Source organism: Pipra filicauda, unplaced genomic scaffold (genome assembly GCF_003945595.2).
Source record: "Pipra filicauda isolate LSUMZ 115617 unplaced genomic scaffold, ASM394559v2 scaffold1004_size98441_pilon, whole genome shotgun sequence".
In the NCBI taxonomy this organism is placed as follows: domain Eukaryota; kingdom Metazoa; phylum Chordata; class Aves; order Passeriformes; family Pipridae; genus Pipra; species Pipra filicauda.
Genome location: NW_024103435.1, coordinates 13,116 through 33,484, shown reverse-complemented (window position 1 = coordinate 33,484; position 20,369 = coordinate 13,116). Strand labels below are relative to the sequence as shown.

The window sequence follows — 20,369 nt, the reverse complement described above, 5'->3', positions numbered from 1 at the left end:
GAGTACGGGGAAGCTTCCTGCTCCGTGGGCCTCAGGATCATCCAAGGTGGGGCTGACGGGGCTCCAAAGGTCCCAAACAGTCCTTGGCTGCCCCGGGGTGGGTGCCCCGGGCTCTGTCTGAGCATCCTCGGTGTGAAGGTCTCTTATTCCCCTCCCCGAGGACTGCAGGTCTGTTGGTGGCTCCGTGGCACTGGGAGCTTTGAGGCAAGGGAGAACTGTGGAATTGGGGATGCAAACCTGTCCCTCTGGGTTTGACTGGGCTCCACCTTCCTTTGTGTTGCTGAACAAACCAGTCCTGTGGGAGGGGTCCATCCCACTTCAGCTGTGGTCCCCTGCTGCCCTTTAGAGTCAGTGGGGAGAAATGGGCATTTTGTGGGGCAAATACAACTGATGTTCCCGGAATCTGTTTGAGCAGAAGCTGGACTGTGCTGGAAGTGTCCTCTAAAGCAAGTTTAGAGGGCATGTCTCTGCAGTTGGCCACTTCCACCGTGGCTCCCCACCTCCAAAACAAGGTGTTAATGTTCCCTCCCCTTGCTTAAACCATCAAATTCATGGGGCAGAAACGTTCTCCTCCTCTGTGTGGAGCATCCAGGAAGCACAGAGTCCATTGCAATGGAAATATCACATTTATAGATGGAGATTCCTGGGAGCCCATGTCAGACTGACAGAGAAATCCAAACTGGGGTTTCCCCTTACACTGGGAACAGATACTGAAGTTTCATGGGTCATTGGTTTACTGCTGTTTGTTCATCTCATGGCTTGTTTTCCTTCTGTTTTCTCTTATAAACTATCAGTTGGCTTTAAGAGGAAAGCAAAATATGTTCCTGTTCATGCTGCTGATGGTAAGAGAAAAATATATATTATATTATATTATATTATACTATATTATATTATATTATATTATATTATATTATATTATATTATATTATATTATATTATATTATATTATATTATATTATATTATATTATATTATATTATAGAGGAGGCATAGTTAATAATACTCTGTCTGCCACATTATTACTATCCCAAATCTGTAAAGACTAAAGTAAGAAAAAGATTAATGAATCTCTGATGTTCTCTCATCTCTGCTTGCTCCTTACCTTTGGGTAAAGTGATGATGTTAAACATGGCTTTGAGCTGCTCTAATTAGTGATTGCAGAATCATTAGTGCTAGAGGAGGACTTTGGGATGTCAAATACAGCTGGATCAAACATGTTCATATGGAAAATAGTGGGTTACTGGAGGAAAGCCCCTGAGGGAGCAATGAGCATTGCTGGCACTCAGAGGACGAGTCTGGCAGTGAGAACTGACTCCAAGTTTCACGACAGTTTGGAAAGTGTGAGGCAAATCCCCAGAGCCCGGCAGGGAGGGCTCTTGTCAGGGGTTGGTTTGCATCATCTTCTCTTTGGGGATGGATTTTACAGTGCTGGGTGTCTGAAGGTTTGTTGTTTCCCTCCACCCCTCTAACAGAGCTGAAGAAGACACTCCAGGACTCCAAGAAGCTGCTGAGGAAGAGGTGAGTCTCCACAGTGAGGGCCACTGTCACACTTCTGGAAGCTTGTTGGGGACAGGGGACAGCTTCACAGACCTGCAGGGCAACACCTCTTGTTTCCAAAGTTGTGGTGAGACCTCCCTGTACAGAGACACCCAGGACAGCTCAGCCCTGCCTGTGAGGCTGAGATAACACAAGGCACCAACCTCCTTTGGGAGGAATGTCCCTCTGCAGATTCTGGCTGGAAAGATGTTCCTCTGCTCTCCCATGTTCAGCTCACAAGTAACTTCCTGGCCAAGGGGCAAATCTTCATGTCCTGGTGGCTCTGGATGATCAGGGTGAGCCCTGGCTCCCTGGCCAGTGTACATGGCACAGCCCCTTCCCTTCCCAGCTGGGAACCTCCCAGGATTGCCTGCTGGGAATGACCTCTGGCCTGTGCAGAGCTCTGGTTCCAAACTGTGCCAGTGACTCTGCTGATAATGGAACAGTGTCGACAGTTGTTCCCTGTCATCACTTAATTCATGGTACAGATACAGGAAACCTCTTCTGGAGGAGCCCCCTTCTTTCCTGCCTGCACCTCCAGGGCCCAGTGAACCACAGAAATGATGGAGAGAGATGAAAGAGAATGAAATATAGAAAAAAAACCGAGATGTTTTGTTGTCTGTCAAAATGTCTAGATTTTTCTTTTTTCCTCCCCCTGGTTCCAAGGGTTGTAGCACCAAAACCCAAACCCCTGGACAAAGAGGCCGTGTGGCAGCTGCTGCTCCACGCAGACAGGAGAGACTACGAGAAAATCTGCATTAAATATGGAATTGTCGACTTCCGTGGGATGCTGAGGAAGCTGCAGGAGCTGAGGAAGGACACAGAGAGTGAACAAGATGAGGTAAAATAAACTGAAACCACTGATTTCTAACAAACAGCAGAGTCCTCAGTAGCTTCTGGCAACAGGCTAAATCTTCTTAAATTGCTTTGTAGATGAAAATCTTACTGGATGAGAGAGTGATTTATGACAGTGTTTAAAGAAGTCTCATTTTACTCCTGCAGATGAAAATACTGATGACTCTTTTGAAATCCAGTTCATAGATTTTAGGAGACACTGACCACAGGGAGGTTCAGCTGCCTCTGATGAGAATTTGGACTCCAAACTGAAAAGTTATATGCTCAAGAGTCAAAATTGGCCTTGACATACAGGGGCATGTAGAAACCTGCATGGACAGTGTGTGAATGATCAAGAGGCAGCATGTAAAATACAATTTGTGTGCAGGAGGAAACCGTGGGAGCTCACAAAAACATCTTCTGCACACATAACCTTAGAGGTAGCTCTTTATCTGCAGATAAACAGTAGATTTCACATTAATTCAACAGTTTAGGAACTTCTGTCACAGCAGCTTTACCATTTACGAGGTTCTTTGATTTTCCTGTGCAGTTAATTCATAGTATCAAAAACTTGGAACACATCAAAGTCGACAAGGAGGGAAACGCCACGTTCAGCCTGGAGATGGAGCTGAAAAACAAAAACAGCAACGTGTATCTGCTCAAGGTGAGGGGCAGGGGGGCTGGGCAGCAGCAGCTGGGGGCAGGTGGGGCAGCTGGTCAGAGCAGCCACTGGAGTCTCCTGCAGAAAATGCTTCATCTGCTGAGCATGGGGAGAGCAAATCAAGTTGTCTGTCCTTGGCAGAGCCCTGGGTTAGGGAGGAGTGTTGGTGTGTGCAGTCTTTGGGGGTGAACATCCCCTGGGGTTTGTAAATCCAACACAGGGCACACAGTCAGTCACTGACATCCTTGGCAAGAGCTCTGCCAGTGAGAAGAGGTTCATAGAACAGCTGGAGTTGGAAGGGACCTTTAAAAGGCCAACTAGTCCAACCCCCTGCCATGGGCAGGGACACCTTCCACTATCCCACTATCCCAAGCCCCGTCCAACCTGGCCTTGGACACTTCCAGGGATGGGGCAGCCACAGCTGCTCTGGGCAACCTGTGCCAGGGCCTCCCCACCCTCACTGTAAAAATCTACTTTCTTATATCTGATCTAAATTGACCCTCCTTTGGTTTAAAGCCATCACCCCTTGTCCTAACAGAGTCTTTCAGGCTGCAGAAATCCTGCAGTTTCATGTAAATTTTATTCCCTTTCTAAAGTTATTCCACTATAACTCCCTTCCATGAAAGGAAATGTCAAGGCAGTAAAATCTCCCATTTAGATGTGTAGTTCCTCCAATGTGATCCCTGGGTGCTCAGGGCCGTGGATGTGTCTCTGGAAGTTAAATTCCAGTCAAACTGGGGTTAGTGGCTCTAACACAGGGGAAATCAGGATTCATTGGAGAGATCAGACTAACCATGAACTTCTGAATCAAAGGTATGACATGAAGTCTCTGAGCCACAGAGTGGAGAATGTAACTCAGTCGTGTTCCAGAAAGGGAACTCTCCTGCTTCTCCACCTGTGAGGATGCTGAAATCTGAGCAAAGAAAGCACTTTGTCTTTGCAGTTACTGTGACTGTGCATTAGTTAAGCCTCAAACCCTTATGTGGACCAGCAAAGAGCTGCTGTTCTGCCCAGTTTGAGGGTCTGGGGCTCTGTTCTGTGCAGGACTTTATGCACAGATGTTGCACAAGCAATGAGCCCTGACCACTGTCAGCAGGAGCAGAGTGGAGACTTCTCTGCAGTTACTCATTTGTATCAACGAGGGGATTGTAGCACCAATTTGCCCTGATTTGTGCTCTGCTCTGGGCTGGCTTCACATGGAATATTGTGGCAGTTTTGGTCACAACAATGTGAGGAAGATATGAAACCAATAGAGAGTGTCCAAAGGAGGGACATGAAGGTGGGGAAGGGCCTTGATTTGAAGCCGTGGGAGGACACTGAGGGCACTTGGTGTGTTCAGCTGGAGCAGAGGAGACTGAGGGGAGACCTCAGTGCAGTTCCAATTCCTGGGCAGGGGCAGAGGAGGAGCAGGGACTGAGCTCTGCTCTGGGGGGACCAGGGACAGCACCCAGGGAACGGCTGGAGCTGTGTCAGGGCAGGCTCAGGTTGGATCTCAGGCAAAGGTTCTTCCCCCAGGGGCTGGTTGGGCACTGCCCAGGCTCCCCAGGGCAGTGGGCACAGCACCAAGGCTGCCAGAGCTGCAGGAGGGTTTGGCTGATCCTCTGGGGCACAGGGTGGGACTCTGGGGCTGGGCCTGTGCAGGGCTGAGGGTTGGACTGGATGGTCCTTGTGGGTCCCTTCCAACTCAGCATATCCTGGGATTCTGTGAGTCTGTGAGTGCCTGGCACCAGCTGAGCTCTGCCCGTGTGGGAACACTCCTCCTCTCCCCAGGACGGGCAGCGGCTCCGCTACGGGACGGGGGATGAGTACAGGAAGCACTGCCTGAGGAGGATTGGGAGGAGGTACCAGTTCATCATCAACGACGTGCAGCCAGAGGATGCAGGCGTGTACCAGGTCAGGGTGGAGGACGTCCCTGTTTTCTCCACTGAGCTGGATGCTGAAGGTGTGTGATGTACAACTATAACAAAAGGTTATTTTTTTTTGCTTGAAAATTTTATCTGGGAGCAAATGCAAAGCTCAGCAGTAACTCCTGACAGCTACAGAGGACTGACTGGCTTGATGTTGCCAAATAAGGGCTCCCTGTATGGCAGAGGTGAAAAAGAGCAGGAGGCTGATTATGTGATTTAGGTGCTGCATTTGCAGTCCAAAGGACTAAGTCTAGGTTCAAGAACCAGTTTGGCTCTGACTTGTGGATGACAGTGAGCACATTCCTCAACTTCCCCATGCTATAGTTTCCTTCTGTAAGCTCAGAATAATAATGATGTAACTCAATCCAAGCATTGTGCTGCAGGAATATATTGATGACTACAAACTGTCAGCACATCAGTGACGTGTGGGATAAATGTCTCAGAAGATAATGGCACAAAAATCCACTTTTCTGCTGGTCCATCCTGCAGAATTGGTTGCAGGATCACATCTCAGTGTTCCCTTTTTCCCACTAAACCGATGCTCACGGGCACCACAACCCTCTGTTCTTCCTTCCCTGAGCTGCAACGAGCTTTTTCCGGGAGGACAGAATGAGCTGTTGCCTTTCCATAGTGAAACAAAGGCCAGGCCTGAAAGAGTTAACTGAGATATCTGGGCCTGCTAAGAAAAGCCCCCCTAGCCCTTGTTCTGCTGCTCAGAGCTGTTCTGTTCTGTTCACTAGACCTAAACCCAGAACAATGCTAGAAATGGTGTACAATGAACCTGGGGGTAATAAATTAGGATAAGGTGGACATTTGAATAGGAGGAAAAGGCTTGGAGCCTTTCTGCAAGCTTCAGTAGTTAGGACAAGACCCATGGAAAGGTAAGAAGGTCAGAGCAAGAAAGGTGAGAAGACGACCCCCAGCTTGAGGCCAAGGTTGGATGTACCCCCGAAATTCAGTGCCAAGAGAAGCACCTCCCTGAGCTCCACCTGTCATGAATATGTATAGATAGATGTAATCATATGAATATGCCAGTAATCACATGTGTAAAACCATATAAACCCCTTGATTTGTGTGGTGCCCTGGGCAGGGCCACCTGCCTCGCTCCCAGCGTTGCTTTGCAATTGTTGCCTAAAGAAAACTTGGGGAGGAAAAAAAACTCGGAGGCAACTTAATATGGAGGTAAGGTAAGAAAGGGGTTTAACAGTGCCTCTCGGGCACTGAGGTTACAAGATGTGCAGCTCCGATCCAGGGCTACAATTTTATAACACTGTCTGTCCAATCCCGGATTTTATCCACCCCCCAGCCTTCACCCCGTCCACCCCCAGCGGGTCCCTTGGGAATTGGGTCTGGGGTCTTTTTGAGACCCTTTTCTTCATCCCCTTGGTCTTCCTGGGAGTATGGAGGGCATGGAGTTCTTGACTGTACCTTGCGGCTCAGGCCAGGGATTAGATGTTCTTAAAGAGGAGAGGCCTACCTTGAGGGGAAGTCTAAATATTCTAATGGAATTTAGGGGGGGTAATTGATGTGAGGAGGATGGAATGGGGTAAGAGGGTTGGGGAATGTGTATCTGCTGTGGTAAGGGTAAGGGTAAGGGAATAAATGCAGCTGGTTCTAAGACCTACATTTACTACAGAACTACTTCTAAAACTTATAAAATCAGAAAAATCAAAAAGACCCTGAGGCATCACAGTAGATACCTCGCTGCCCAGAGGATGCAAGGTCTCTGAGCAGCTTTTCGGCACCGACAGCTGTGGTTTCCCCTCGCAGCCATCCCCGCGCGGTTCCAGCAGCCGCTCCGCGACCTGCGCTGCCCCGAGCAGGGGGACGCCGAGTTCCGCTGCGTCCTGCGCACCCCCTGCCACCGCCCCGCCTGGCTGCACAAGACACACGCCCTGCGGGCCGGCCCCAGGCACCACATCTCCGTGTCGCCCGACGGCCTCACCCACCAGCTCATCATCAAGAACGTGGAGCCCTCGGACAGCGGGATGTACACGCTGGAGGCGGGGCAGGGCTCCTCCAGCGCCTGGCTGCTCGTGGAGTGTGAGTGCCGGGGTGGGTCTGGGGGGTGGGACACGGGAACGTTCCTCTCGCTGCCTCATTGTCCAGGGAGATGTTTCCATGCTGAGAAATCAATTGTTGAGCCTCTGGTTCCTCAGTCATGGATGATGGAGTTGGGGGTGTTGAGCTCTGGGGTGACTTTAGAGCCCCTTGCAGGGCCTAAAGGGGCTCCAGGAGAGCTGGAGAGGGACTGGGGACAAGGGATGGAGGGACAGGACAAGGGGGGGTGGCTTCATTGTGACAGAGGGCAGGGATAGATGGAATACTGGGAAGGAATTCCTCCCTGTGAGGGTGGGGAGGCCCTGGTACAGTTGCCCAGAGAAGCTGTGGCTGCTCCTGGACCCCTGGAAGTGTCCAAGGCCAGGTTGGAGCAACCTGGGCTAGTGGGAGGTGTCCCTGCCCATGGCAGGGGGTGGGACTGGATGAGCTTTAAGGTCCCTTCCAACCCAAACCATTCTGGGATTCTGTGATTCTAAATTCTATTTGGGAAAATGAAGGTCTGGTTAGACCCCCTTTCCTCTTCAAATGAGACCAATTTTTCTCTTTTTAATTAATCCTGACAAATCCTATTGGCTTATTGCTGCACCTACAATGTTCTCTGTTATCAAAAACTGCTCCATATCTCACCAGGTGTTTTTGAGGAAGCTGTCACTGGGACCACACTACAGCAGGCATGGGGTCAGGGAGAAGGCAAAAGGAACTAATGAGTTCCAGATACAATCTAAGCCCCTCTAAATCAGACCTGTCGTGCTGGAAATTTGTTTTTCTGTCAGTTTTGTCTTGTTTGTTTGTTTGTTATAACAACCGTGTTCCACTAAAAAAGTTGTGTTTTAAATAAAAATAATTGTCTCTAATTAACTTTTCATTGTCTGAATGTGACACTGAAAAAATTCAGAATTTGAAATGAATTGAAATTTATTTAAATGCATTATGTGTCTGTATCCTAAAATTAAATTATAAAATTGCTTACACATTTTCTTTGGCCACTGATGCAATAGGTGACCTATTGATCATCTGTTCTTTGTTCCCCCCCCTCTTTTTCTGTAAATTCTGTCTGCTCCAATCAAACAATGCACCTTCAACGCAGATGCCAAAGGGAAGAAGAGACAGGATGAGGAAGGAATTGAAAAAATCGAAAGGGAGACATCTGAGTGGCTGAAGGAAACGATGGCAGACAATGAAAGGGCGAGGAAACTTCGGCGCCAGGAACGTGCCGGGGATGAAGGTCATGCCATGGACACTGGCGTGGAAAAAAAGGGCTGGTACAGGAAGGGTCAAGGCAGCAGCCAGGACAGAGGCCAAGGCAGTGACCAAGGCAGCAGCCAAGGCTACTCCATGGATACTGATGATGGAAGCCACATATTTTTGGGAAAAGAGGGGCTCCGCAAAACCCACATAAACGGAGGGATGGGGCCTGGGCAGTTTTCTGGAGCAGATCTAGATGGAGACTCAGTGACAAATGATGGCAGCATCTTTGGATTAAAAGGCTTAGGAGGCAAAGGTGGATTAAGGCCTGTGCACGGCAAGGACTCTGTGCCAGGCAGGGAAGGTCCTGGGGATGGAGCAGGAGGAGCAGGGGGACGGGATTCTGTGGCTGGCAGAGGAGAGAGTGTGCTGGGTGCTGGTCACATGGACATGGATGGTGGAGAAGGTTTGGGCTCTCAGTATGACAAGGATGGGAATTTAGGTGATCCCAGCTCCAGAGCTGGCTTTGGGGGTGTTGGGAGGTTTGGTGCCACTGATGGAAGTTCTGTGCCAGATGGGCTCAGTCCTGGTTCAGCCAGAGTGGGAGATGGTGTGGGGGATCTGTTCAGCAGGGCTGGCCCAGGGGCTGCAGCGTGGGGGAGTGCTGCAGGGGCTGCAGGAGGAATGGGGTCCCACCGTGGCAAGGGTGGTGATCTGACTGTGGGTGACATGAACGGAGCAGGGATAAACAGACAGGGACAAACAGGGGCTCCCTATGGCAAGGATGGCCTGGCACCTCATGCCAGTGCTCAGTTGGGTCAGGGGGGCAGGTCTGGCTCGCTGTATGGCCCAGGTGGCCTTCCAAGTGGAGATGGGGCTCTACCTGGTGCAGGTGGCAGTTCTGTAGGAGAAATGGAGGCTTTCTATGGTCCAGATGGTCGGCCACTTGGAGCAGGGGCTGGTGGTGCTGGTGGTTCAGGTGCAGGGGGATTTGGGGCTCCCTATGGAAAGGATGGTCTCCCAGTGGGAGCAGGGGTTGGTGGTGCTGGTGCAGGGGGATTTGGGGCTCCCTATGGAAAGGATGGTCTCCCAGTGGGAGCAGGGGTTGGTGGTGCTGGTGCAGGGGGATTTGGGGCTCCCTATGGAATGGATGGTGTCCCAGCTGGAGCTGGGGTTGGTGGTGCTGGTGCAGGAGGATTTGGGGCTCCCTATGGGAAGGATGGTCTCCCAGCTGGAGATGGTGTTGGAGGTGCTGGTGCTACTGGTGCAGGGGGATTTGGGGCTCTTTATGGAAAGGATGGTGTCCCAGCTGGGGCTGGGACTGGTGGTACTGGTGGTGCTGGTGCAGGGCCACTTGGGTATCCATATGGAAAAGATGGCATCCCTGCTGGACCAGGTGTTGGTGGAGCTGAAGGTGGTGGCTTTGGAGGTGTTGGATCTTTGTATGGGAAGGATGGTCTCCCAGTTGGAGCAGGTGTTGGTGCTGCTGGTGTAGCTGGGGCAGGGGGATTTGGTTCTCCCTATGGAAAGGATGGTCTCCCAGCTGGAGCTGGTGTTGGTGGTGCTGGTGCTGCTGGTGCAGGAGAGTTTGGGTATCCATATGGAAAAGATGGCCTCCCTGCTGGTGCAGGCACTGGTGGAGCTGCAGGTGGTGGCTTTGGAGGTGTTGGGTCTCCTTATGGAATGGATGGTTTCCCAGCTGGAGCAGGTGCTGCTGGTGCAGGGGGAGGTGGGGGTCCCTATGGAAAGGATGGTCTCCCAGTGGGAGCAGGGGTTGGTGCTGCTGGTGGTGCTGGTGCAGGGGGATTTGGGGCTCCCTATGGAAAGGATGGTCTCCCAGTGGGAGCAGGGGTTGGTGCTGCTGGTGGTGCTGGTGCAGGGGGATTTGGGGCTCCCTATGGAAAGGATGGTCTCCCAGCTGGAGCAGGGGTTGGTGGTGCTGGTGCAGGGGGATTTGGGGCTCCCTATGGAAAGGATGGTCTCCCAGCTGGAGCAGGAGTTGGTGCTGCTGGTGTAGGGGGATTTGAGGCTCCCTATGGAAAGAATGGTCTCCCAGTGGGAGCAGGTTTTGGTGCTGCTGGTGTAGCTGGTGCAGGGGGAGTTGGAGCTCTCTCTGGTGTCCCTGGTGGGGCTGGTACTGGTGGTGCTGGTGTAGCTGGTGCAGGGGGAATTGGGGCTCCCTATGGAAAGGATGGTGTCCTGGCTGGACCAAGCATTGGTGGAGCTCCAGGTGGTGGTGTGGGAGGTGTTGGAGCTCCATATGGAATGGATGGTTTCCCAGCTGGAGCAGGTGCTACTGGTGCAGGGGGAGTTGGATCTCCATATGGAAAGGATGGTCTCCCAGCTGGAGCTGGTATTGGTGGTGCTGGTGCAGGGGGAGTTGCAGCTCCCTTTGGAAAGGATGGTTTTCCAGTTGGAGCTGGTGTTGGTGGTGCTGGTGTTGGTGGTGCTGGTGTTGGTGGTGCTGGTGTAGGGGCATTTGGGTCTCCCTATGGAAAGGATGGTCTTCCAGCTGGGGCTGGTGCTGGTGGTGCTGGTGCAGGGGGAGTTGGTTCTCCCTATGGAATAGATGGTCTTGCAGCTGGGGCTGGTGGTGCTGGTGGGGTTGGTGCAGCTGGTGCAGGGGGGGTTGGGGCTCTCTATGGAAAGGATGGTGTCCTGGCTGGAGCAGGGGTTGGTGGTGCTGGTGGTGCAGAGGGAGTTGGGGCTCTCTGTGGACAGGATGGTCTCCCAGCTGGAGCTGGTGTTGGTGGTGTTGCTGGTGGTGCAGGAGGAATTGTGTCTCCCTATGGGAAGGATGGTGTCCCAGCTGGGGCTGGTGGGGCTGGTGTAGCTGGTGCAGGGGGAGTTGGGTCTCCCTATGGAATGGATGGTCTCCCAGCTGGTGCAGGAGTTGTGTCTCCCTATGGGAAGGATAGTCTCCCAGCTGGGGCTGGTGGGGCTGGTGTAGCTGGTGCAGGGGGAGTTGGGGCTCCCTACGGGAAGGATGGTGTCCCAGCTGGGGCTGGTGTTGGTGGTGCTGGTGGTGCTGGAGGAGTTGTGTCTCCCTATGGAAAGGATGGTGTCCCAGCTGATGCAGGAGTTGTGTCTCCCTATGGAAAGGATGGTGTCCCAGCTGGGGCTGGTGTTGGTGTTGCTGGTGGTGCAGGAGTTGTGTCTCCCTATGGAAAGGATGGTGTCCCAGCTGGGGCTGGTGTTGGTGTTGCTGGTGGTGCAGGAGTTGTGTCTCCCTATGGAAAGGATGGTCTCCCAGCTGGGGCTGTGGCAGGAGCTGCTCCTTTTCCCTTTGGAGGTGAGGGAGCGATGGGATCTCAGCGTGGCAGGGATGGTGGGCTGGGCAGAGCTCCGGGATATCCAGGGGGAGCAGGAGGAGAGAACTTTTCCGTGGAAGGGGGGGGTGTGGGTGGCTCTGCAGTGTGGGGCGCTGGGTCTCCCTACGGCAAGGATGTGGGATCAGCTGGAGCCTGGGCTGGTGCAGGAGCTGGTGGGAGGTTGGGAGGGGATGGAAGGGATTCATTCCTTGGTAAAGGAGGTGTGGGAGGTGGTGGTGGACCAGGTGGTGAGTATGGAAAGGGCATTGCCAGTGATGGCAGAGGATCAGGGAACCAAGGTTCAGTTGGTGACAGAGGGTCACTGTCAGGTCAAGGAGATGTCTGGGGTGAGGGCAGAGATTTAGGACAGTTGGGCTCCCTTTATGGCAGAGATTCCGCCTTTGGAGGGGCAGGGAGCAAATCCTGGAACAGACCTGTTGATGGGAGCAGTTCAGGTGGTTTTGGTCAAGGTCCACCCAGTCATGACCAGATGTCAGCTCTTTTTGGTGGGCTTGCCCCAGCAAGCCAGAGAAAGGAGGAACCTGACCTGGATGTTAAAGCAAAGGATCTCCCGACCAACGCGGAAAGCACAGCCCAGAAGAGACGGTCCTGCCTGGATGATCTCAAAGGTACGTGGTGCTGCAGTGGCTCGTTGGTGACTCCTGGGCTTTGCATTTGGACACTCACGTTCCTGATCCTGCAAAGACAGACAAACAGAGCTCTGTGTAGAAATTTGGTTGTGATCCCTTCCTAATTCTCCCACTGATTTGCTGTTTATCTTACACGACTTGCTCTGATCAAATTGCCTTCAATATTTAAATGATCTTTGCTTAAATGGTCTAAATCGGGTCTCATCTGTTCATTCAAATACGTTTCACATCCACGTGGAACCGACCAATTCCCATAAAGTTTCAAGGAATATCATCGTGTTCCTTTGATATTGTTGTAATTTAAAACTTGTTGCTAATTTAAAACTTATTTTTTCTAACGTCTAGTGCAAAGAACTGTGGTTTTCCAAGTTCTGGGGATAATTCTTTGCTTCTATTTGGTTCTATTTGGTCAGGCCTAATGTAAAGTGCCTGCTTATACTGGATTATATAATATAAAGAGCTCTTTTGTCTTGTAACATCAGAAATAATAAGGTGCTGATATAGTAAAAGGGGAGTAATGTGTTTGTTGCTGTTTGAGTAAGACCTGTGGCTCCACTAGCAAGATGACGATGTGAAAATTGTAGAAATGAGGATTTCAAATGTATAACCAAAGGGAAATATTCACCTAATGGGATTACTGACAAATTAGGAACTATCGAGGCAAACAAAATATGAATAAGGAAGTAAAACAAAATTGGAGTTCAAGGGGTGTTTATTAGAGAGGGGATGAGGTTGTTAATGGAGAAGAACTTGGAAAGGGAAAGAGGAATATGGGGGTGAGAACAATATTCCCGGGGCTGTTTGGGGGAACCCCCATGGCAGCCCCATGTCTGGTCAGTGCAGAGGAAGAGGATGGTGAAGCAGGATATCCACACCCTGGAACAGCCTGTTTTTCCCCGCTGGCTGTAGGGGGAGCCAAGACAATCAGCACAGACATAAAGCAGCAAATCTGTAGCTGAACAGTGTGATTTGTGATGACTCCGTTGCCCGGGGGTTGATGGTGGGACTGTACCATGAACAGGCCAGGCTGGCACGTCCCTTCTGAGGGTACCCAGGTGGTCACAGGGTGGGGCACAAAAGCCTGTCATGACCACAGGATACATGTTCTAAAAAGCTCTCTTTTCTCTTCCCATGCACGTCCATGTCCATGTTCTCCCCATTTCCCCCTGACTGCTCAGTGCCCCGGTGTTACCTCAACAAGCAGCTGGCCACGGTCCGGGTGGTGAAGGGGGAACCAGCCGAGCTCTCCTGCACCGTCAGCAAGGATGACGTGACAGGAACCTGGTTTAAAGACGGGCTGAAGGTGGGTGTCCTTCCACTCCCTGTTTCCTTTGGTCAGCAATGCTCTGCTCTCTCCTTCACTCCCTAAGTGCCGTGCCAAGGTGTCCTTCCCTCTGCCCTCTGCTGAGCCGGAGCGTGGCCCTGGAGAGATTCACAGACTCACAGAATTCCAGGACGGTTTGGGTTGGAAGGGACCTCAAAGACCATCTTGTTCCCACCCCCTGCCAGGGGCAGGGACTCCTTCCACTAGCCCAGGCTGCTCCCAGCCCCGTCCAACACTTACAGGGATGGGGCATCTGCTTCCTGATAGAAACCCAGGAAGATTTCCCCCCCTGCCTGCTACCAGACATTCCCATTCTTGCTGACAACAGCCAGCTTTGTGTTTTCCATTCTTTTTCAAGGATGGAGATGATGTGGTCGCTTGCAATGCAACCCTTCTTCTTTTCCTGGGTGAATGAGAGAAAAATGCCAAAAGCAAGGGAAGAATCCTCAAAGGATCTTTCAGGCGGGGATATCACGGAGAGTGTTCATTCAAATTAGTGCTTGAGGTCAAGCACAGACATCATACAGAATTATAGGGTTGTTTGGGTTGGAAAAGACCTCTAAGATCATCAACTCCAATCTTGAACCCATCACCACCACCACATATTCATATCCTATAGATATATTCTATATCCTTTATTCTATGTTCCTGAAGAACGCTGAAGAGTGATTCCAGCTGTGGGATCCAGATGATATTGTAGGACTTCTGAGGTGTCAGACTCAAGCATTGATCAAAAGTTTTGTCATTAAGAACAGAAAGAGAGAGCTTGAAGGTTGATCTAACATTTATTTTAATTGATCTTTGAAAAAAATCAAGTCTTTGTGGGGGGTATGTTGATAATGCTTATCTCAGTTTCAGTTGGGATTGCTTTTTTCCCTTTTTTTCTCAAAGCATGGGTCTCTGTCCTTTGCCTTGTAGTTGACAAGCATGCAAGGAGTTGTATTTGAAAAGAAAGGTCTAGTCCACAAACTAATTATTAACAAAGCTGAAGACATTCATGCTGGGAAATACAGGTTTGAAGGTGGAGATGTGAAAACTGAGGCTTCAATTTTTGTTGAAGGTGAGTCTGTTCAAAGCACCAATGCAGGACATGAGCTTTGATGGGCTTTAAATGTAATATGTTTTATCAGAGACCAGTAGTTGGTTATGGAGGTAGTTTTGTTATAAGAATTCCAAGATAACTGAGAGATGGTTTTTGTACAGGTTGGTGCATTTTGTATTCACAAATTTAACTAGGGAGCCTTCCCACATAGATCCTGTTGGTAACTCAGAGATTTTGGGGTGCACAGAACACTTTATCAGAGCAGTTCTTCATTCTTTGTGTTTAGTGTGTTGCTAAAGAGAAACCTTCTCCAGTGGAAGGTTTTTGTGACACCACAAAACCTCGTGATAATTATCCCGTAGCAAAGCACAAGTTTGTGAATCCCGGAGCACAAAACCAGTGAAGGTCCAAGTGTTGTGAGGTCCTCAGAGTTCCTGGCAGCATCCCAAGGGGAGTCCTTCCCTCTGAGCCTTGTCCTCTCTGAATTGTGGTTTTTAGTGACTTTTTGTATCGCCTGGTCAGACCCTCCACAGGTTGACAAAGTTCTCCTCAAGAACCTGAGCAGTGTCCCCACGGTGGCCAAGGCCGGGCAGGCAGTGAAGCTCAGGATCCCCTTCGAGGGCCGTCTGCCCATCAGGGCCACGTGGCTCAAGGACAAGATGGAGCTGGCAGATGACACCAGGATCCGTGTGGATAAAACAGACACCCACACCACGCTGTCCATCCCCAGCTGCGACAGGAGGGACCGTGGGGATTACAAGGTCAGGCTGAAGAACGACAGCGGAGTCCTGGAGATCAACTTAAAGCTCATGGTCATAGGTAAGAGCCCCATAAATCCACTGCTCAGCTCAGGCAGGGAACCCACTGACACTGGTGACAATCTTATTTGGAGCTGCAGGGTGTTCCAAGAGGAACAAGACTGCATTTTGCCACTAAATCAGGGTACAAGAAAAGATTGCTGACGTGCTTCTTGCCTTTTAGTATAAGGTGGCACAAGTCTGGTTTGGTTTTTCCCAGCCTCAGCAGCTGAGTTTGGAACGCTGAGAGACTATGGGAGATGGGACTGTGCTCAACATGCAAATCTGAAACGGGGTGTCAAGGCCAAATTCAGCCCTACCATCGATGTCTGGGCCCTCTTGGGAGACCAGAAATGACATTCTTCCTGTGTTATCAAGCTGACTTGGTGCAGTGCTTATGGGAACAGGGAGAGCAAGGGCCTGGCTCCCCCTTTCCATCAAAGTTAGAAGAGTGGATATTTGGAAGAGGCAATTTCATCCTGACGCTGTGCCATCAGGAACAGTCTCGCAGCTGGTGAGCAAGAGCCAGTGTGTGCTCCAAACCCAGGAGCACATCTGGGTCTGGAGCCAACTCATCATCCCTCTGTCCATCTTTCCAGACAAGCCACAGCCACCAGCAGGACCCATCAAAGTCGTGGAGAGCTCTGCCAATGCCATCACCATCCAGTGGCAGCCCCCGAAGGACGATGGGGGCAAACCAGTGCAGAGGTACCTCGTGGAGAGGCAGCAGGCGGGCAAGAACGACTGGGAGACCTTGGGAGACACCCCCAGGAGCTGCACCACCTTCACCACCAACAGGGTGGAAGAAGACACGAGCTACTACTTCAGGGTGAGGGCCGTGAACGTGGAGGGGACGAGCGACGCGCTGGAGTCGGGCGAAGTGAAGGCGGCTGGCAAAGGTGAGGAGAACTTCTCATCATTCACAATTCAGGTTGGGAAATCCATTGTCAAAGCCGACATCAGAGAACACTCACTGCATTTGGGGTGTTGCTGCAGATCTAAACTCTAGTGGTGGCTGTGAGGTCTTCACACAAACCTGTGGAGGCTGCACAGCAAGAGCAGCAGTTTGTTGTAGGCTCTGGTGCTGCTGAGGAGGAGTTGCCCTCTTGGCAATGCTCCATCCTGAATTGGAAAACCAATTCCAGAGGGGAAATGCAAAACGCATCCAGATCAAAGGAAATTTTTCCCAGTGTGGCTACAAAGGGAACCTGTGAGGCCTTTTCTCAGCTTCCTGGGCAAAGCAGTGTCTCCGTAGGTGCAGCATTTGTAGCATGACCACTCCATTCCCCTGGTGTCCAAACAACTTTGGAAATTGTTGGAGTCTTTGTCCTTCAATGAGTTCAAATACTAGAACAGGTTAGCCATGAGCACAAATGCAGTACTAGAGAGAGCACTGCTATATTCTGGTTCTTTCTACACTGACTATGTATTTTGAAAGCTTTAGCAGAGAGTTAAAAAGCCATTCTGGTCCCAGTTTCTGTCACTAAAAGCAAGACTGATGCTGACTGTTCCTACCACATAAGAAGGACACACCTCACTCCATTGGCTGACAGTGGAATTGTCAGTCCTGCTGACAGCAGGTCTTTTGTGAAATCAAAACTCAGGAGCAAGGTCTGTGCTGGATCCAGGTTTTCAAAGCACATCCATGGGAATACCTTGGGGAAAGTGGAAGAAGAAACGACACAGAACACTGTTTTATCTTGCAATAAAAATACACCTGCTAATAATGGAACCCTAATGTCTTTCCAGCTTCCCCTGGTGCCCCAGATCCCCCTGAGATTGTCAGTGCCAGCAGGGACACCATCACAATATCCTGGAAAGCACCTCGTAAAACTGGCACTTCCCAAATCGTGGGATACATCGTTCAGAAACGCAAGAAGGGCACCATGACCTGGCTGCCAGTCACCAATGGGCCTGTGAAAGGTGAGTATCCCAAATCCTGGAACAATCTGGAACACTTGACAAGGTAAAAAAGTTCAGTTGGGTTCAGGAATGGCTTGGATCTCACACCTTTTCACACTGGTGTTTTTCTCTGCAGTTCTTGAGCTTCTGACTCACCCCCCCCTCGCAGCTATTTTAGCCTGTCTGAAGTTTTACCTTCATTTTTCTCAGCTCTGGTGTGTTCTGGAGTTTTCTCTCAACTCCATTTTTCTCCCAGCTGAGGTTTCCTGGCTGTGCCACAGCAAAGCCAGCTCTTGGTTTAAACCCAGCTGAGCCTGGGGGCAGGATTAGGGTCTTTTCTAGGTTGCGTGGAGGCACCTGGAGAAGAGCACAGAGAAGATAATGCTGCATCCTGGGATGTAGCTCCTCTGATGTCTCCAGTTTCTGGAATTAAAGCTTTCGCTTCACATGCAGAACTATTGTCCTTAGTCCTACAGACAGGACTTTATAAATGCAAGGAATAGAAAGAAACCCAAGTGATGTGTCTGAGCTCCAGAGTGTGCTTTGACTATAACAGCATCTTCTATTAGGGGCAAGTTAGGACTTCTCAGGTATAGAAGGGTTTAGGATCATCCCCTGAGGAAAAGCAGGATGCATCCTGTATCCCTAACTTAATAACTCTCAGCAGCACTGCTGAGGCTGCGCCCTGAGTGCTGGGCCCAGTTCTGCACCACCCAACTCAAGAGAGACACGGAGGGGCTGGAGCGTGTCCTGGGAAGAGAACGGAGCTGGGGAAGGGGCTGGAGCAGCAGGAGAACTCAGGGAGCTGGGGGGACTCATCCTGGAGAAAAGGAGGCTCAGGGGGGACCTTCTGGCTCTGCAACCCCCTGACAGGAGGGGGGAGCCGAGGGGGGGGTCAGGCTCTGCTCCCAGGGAACAAGGGACAGGAGGAGAGGGAACGGCCTCAGGCTGTGCCAGGGGAGGGTCAGGTTGGACATCAGGAGGAATTTCTTCCTGGAAAGGGTGGTCAGACCTTGGCAGGGGCTGCCCAGGGATGTAATGGGGTCCCCACCCCTGGAGTTATCCAAGGAAGGACTGGACGTGGCACTCAGTGCTCTGGGCTGGGGGACAAGGGGGGCATCGGGCACAGGGTGGACTCGACAATCTCAGAGGTCTTTTCCACCCTAAATGATTCTGTGATTCTGTGATTCAAGTGCTGTTTGATTTTGAATGAACACATCCCAGAAGTACACACGCACTTGGATAGGGAGGGGCAGGGGAGTCAATGACAGCATTTACAGCTCCTGAGAATGAGTCAGTCCATAATTCTACCCGGAGTGAGGTCCAGCATCGTTGTCTCTCCTTTCCTGCTGGGGGGCAGCTCAGCCGAGCCAACACACTCCTTTCCTTCCTGCAGACAAGAAGCTGAAGGTGACCAGCCTCAAGAAGGGTGTGCAGTATGAGTTTCGGGTGGCAGCTGTCAATGCTGCTGGCACAGGAGATGCCAGCGACCCCTCCCCACCCGTCTTTGCCCGGGACCCCACGAGTGAGTGCTCTGTCCTTCTGCTTCTGGGGTAGCTCAGCGTACACTGGGGGTGTCAGTGGAGAGCAGACCTTCTGAAATGCTCTGTAAAAGTGTGTGAAGACAAAGATCAAATAGCTGGGGAATGTTTCAGGGTTGAGAATGAGCTCGAGGAAGGAGCAGAAGGATTTCCTGTGGGATGTCCAAGGGAAGGTGTGGCAGACTCCCTGTGTGGGGTTTGTGCAGTGTGAAGGACTCGGGATGGGCTGCAGGCCATGTTGGGGGTGTTGTGGGTTGTCCTGCAGGGCTGGCAGGAGCAAAGATCCACCTTTCAAGAACCGGGACGAGGCATGGGCACGACAGCAGGGTGGGTATCCAGTGCTCTCCAAGAACGCCGGGGAATCTCAGGAAGTGACTGAAAAGATGGAACAGAAATCCTAAAAAAAAGTACTTTCCACAAAATTTCTCTCTCCAGAATCCCCGGGCCAAGTGCAGGAGCTCAGAGTGAGCAGCTGTGACAGCACCAGCGTCACCCTGACGTGGAACAGGCCCGAGGTCAAGGATGGGAACGAAGTGAAGGGCTACGAGGTGGAGATGAGGCCTTCCCACAGCTCCAGCTGGACCAAGTGCCTCACCCTCCCTGCAGAGGCCACCACGGGCACCATCAAGGGCCTGCAGCCCAAGGAGAAGTATTTTCTGCGTGTGAGGGCCCTCAACGACAGCGGCCCCGGGGAGGCCGCGGAGCTCGAGGCCGTCGCGGAGGCCGCGGCCCCGGCGGGTGAGTCGGGGGCTCCTTCCAGGGGGAACGGGAGCAGCCGGGGGTGATGGTTTGGCCCAGGCCTTCCTGACAACCAGGAAGGTTGGTTGGTCCAGGTTGGTCCAGGCCTTCCTGAAACTGGGAAAGTGGCTGTATCCCAGTATTCCATTCTGTTCCTGTACATACGCAGAAGTGTTACTACAAGGGGGAAGGAAGTTAGTCAGAGGTCAGAGCTCTTCGTTGGGGTGCAGAGGAGGGGCAGCCCCGCTGAGCTCCCGGGGTTTGCCGTGGGCCCTGGGAGATGGTTACTTCATCCCCTCGGGATGGGATGGCTGGTGGTGCACTTCTGCTTTCCTAAGGGAAGTATGAAGATTCCTTTGTTTGCTAACTCTCTACTAGCTGTGTACATCTGCCTATATCGGTTTTTCCGTTTGGGTTTCGGGGTGTTGGGGTTTTCTCTTTCTTATATGTAAATGGGTTTTTTTGCAATGGTATATAAGTTTAAATATGTATATATATATATATACTGCTTTAGCTCAGTTTATTTCGGGTCTTTTGGTCCCTTTTCCCCTCTTCCCTTTCCTTCATGTAAGGGGGGGGATTTCGATGTGGATCTTTGGGGACTTGGCGGGGAGCCAGGTCCAGGCTGCACAGAGGGCTGTGGGACACGGGGATGAGCTTCCTTCACACCCCAGACTGACAGGAGGGTGATGAGCACTCCGTGTCTCCCCTGCACTCTGCTGTTACCTGCTCACGTCACCAGGAAATTCTGAATATTTACCCCATGTCAGATGTGCAGAGCACAGCATTTGGCTCATGTTGGAGACTCATTAGGACAAAAGAACCCCCAAAACTCTCTCTTCTCTTTGGATTTATATTTTTATATTTTTATATTTATACTT

The 20,369-nt window shown here is 51.2% G+C and overlaps 1 protein-coding gene across 1 annotated transcript in view; it reads left to right on the top strand.

Annotated features, from left to right (window-relative positions):
• The window catches only part of LOC113985152 (immunoglobulin like and fibronectin type III domain containing 1), a 30,350-nt gene that overhangs the window by 3,385 nt on the left and 6,596 nt on the right, over window positions 1–20,369 (top strand). Inside the window, exons 4-18 of the mRNA XM_039385513.1 lie at window positions 1–46; window positions 795–842; window positions 1,472–1,517; window positions 2,202–2,376; window positions 2,920–3,033; window positions 4,801–4,972; window positions 6,708–6,980; window positions 8,086–12,123; window positions 13,323–13,447; window positions 14,387–14,528; window positions 15,033–15,329; window positions 15,907–16,206; window positions 17,057–17,230; window positions 18,606–18,734; window positions 19,186–19,488. The exon at window positions 1–46 is cut by the window's left edge and continues 15 nt beyond it. Coding sequence (XP_039241447.1) covers window positions 1–46; window positions 795–842; window positions 1,472–1,517; window positions 2,202–2,376; window positions 2,920–3,033; window positions 4,801–4,972; window positions 6,708–6,980; window positions 8,086–12,123; window positions 13,323–13,447; window positions 14,387–14,528; window positions 15,033–15,329; window positions 15,907–16,206; window positions 17,057–17,230; window positions 18,606–18,734; window positions 19,186–19,488 — 6,382 coding nt within the window. The remainder of the gene's footprint in view (window positions 47–794; window positions 843–1,471; window positions 1,518–2,201; window positions 2,377–2,919; window positions 3,034–4,800; window positions 4,973–6,707; window positions 6,981–8,085; window positions 12,124–13,322; window positions 13,448–14,386; window positions 14,529–15,032; window positions 15,330–15,906; window positions 16,207–17,056; window positions 17,231–18,605; window positions 18,735–19,185; window positions 19,489–20,369) is intronic.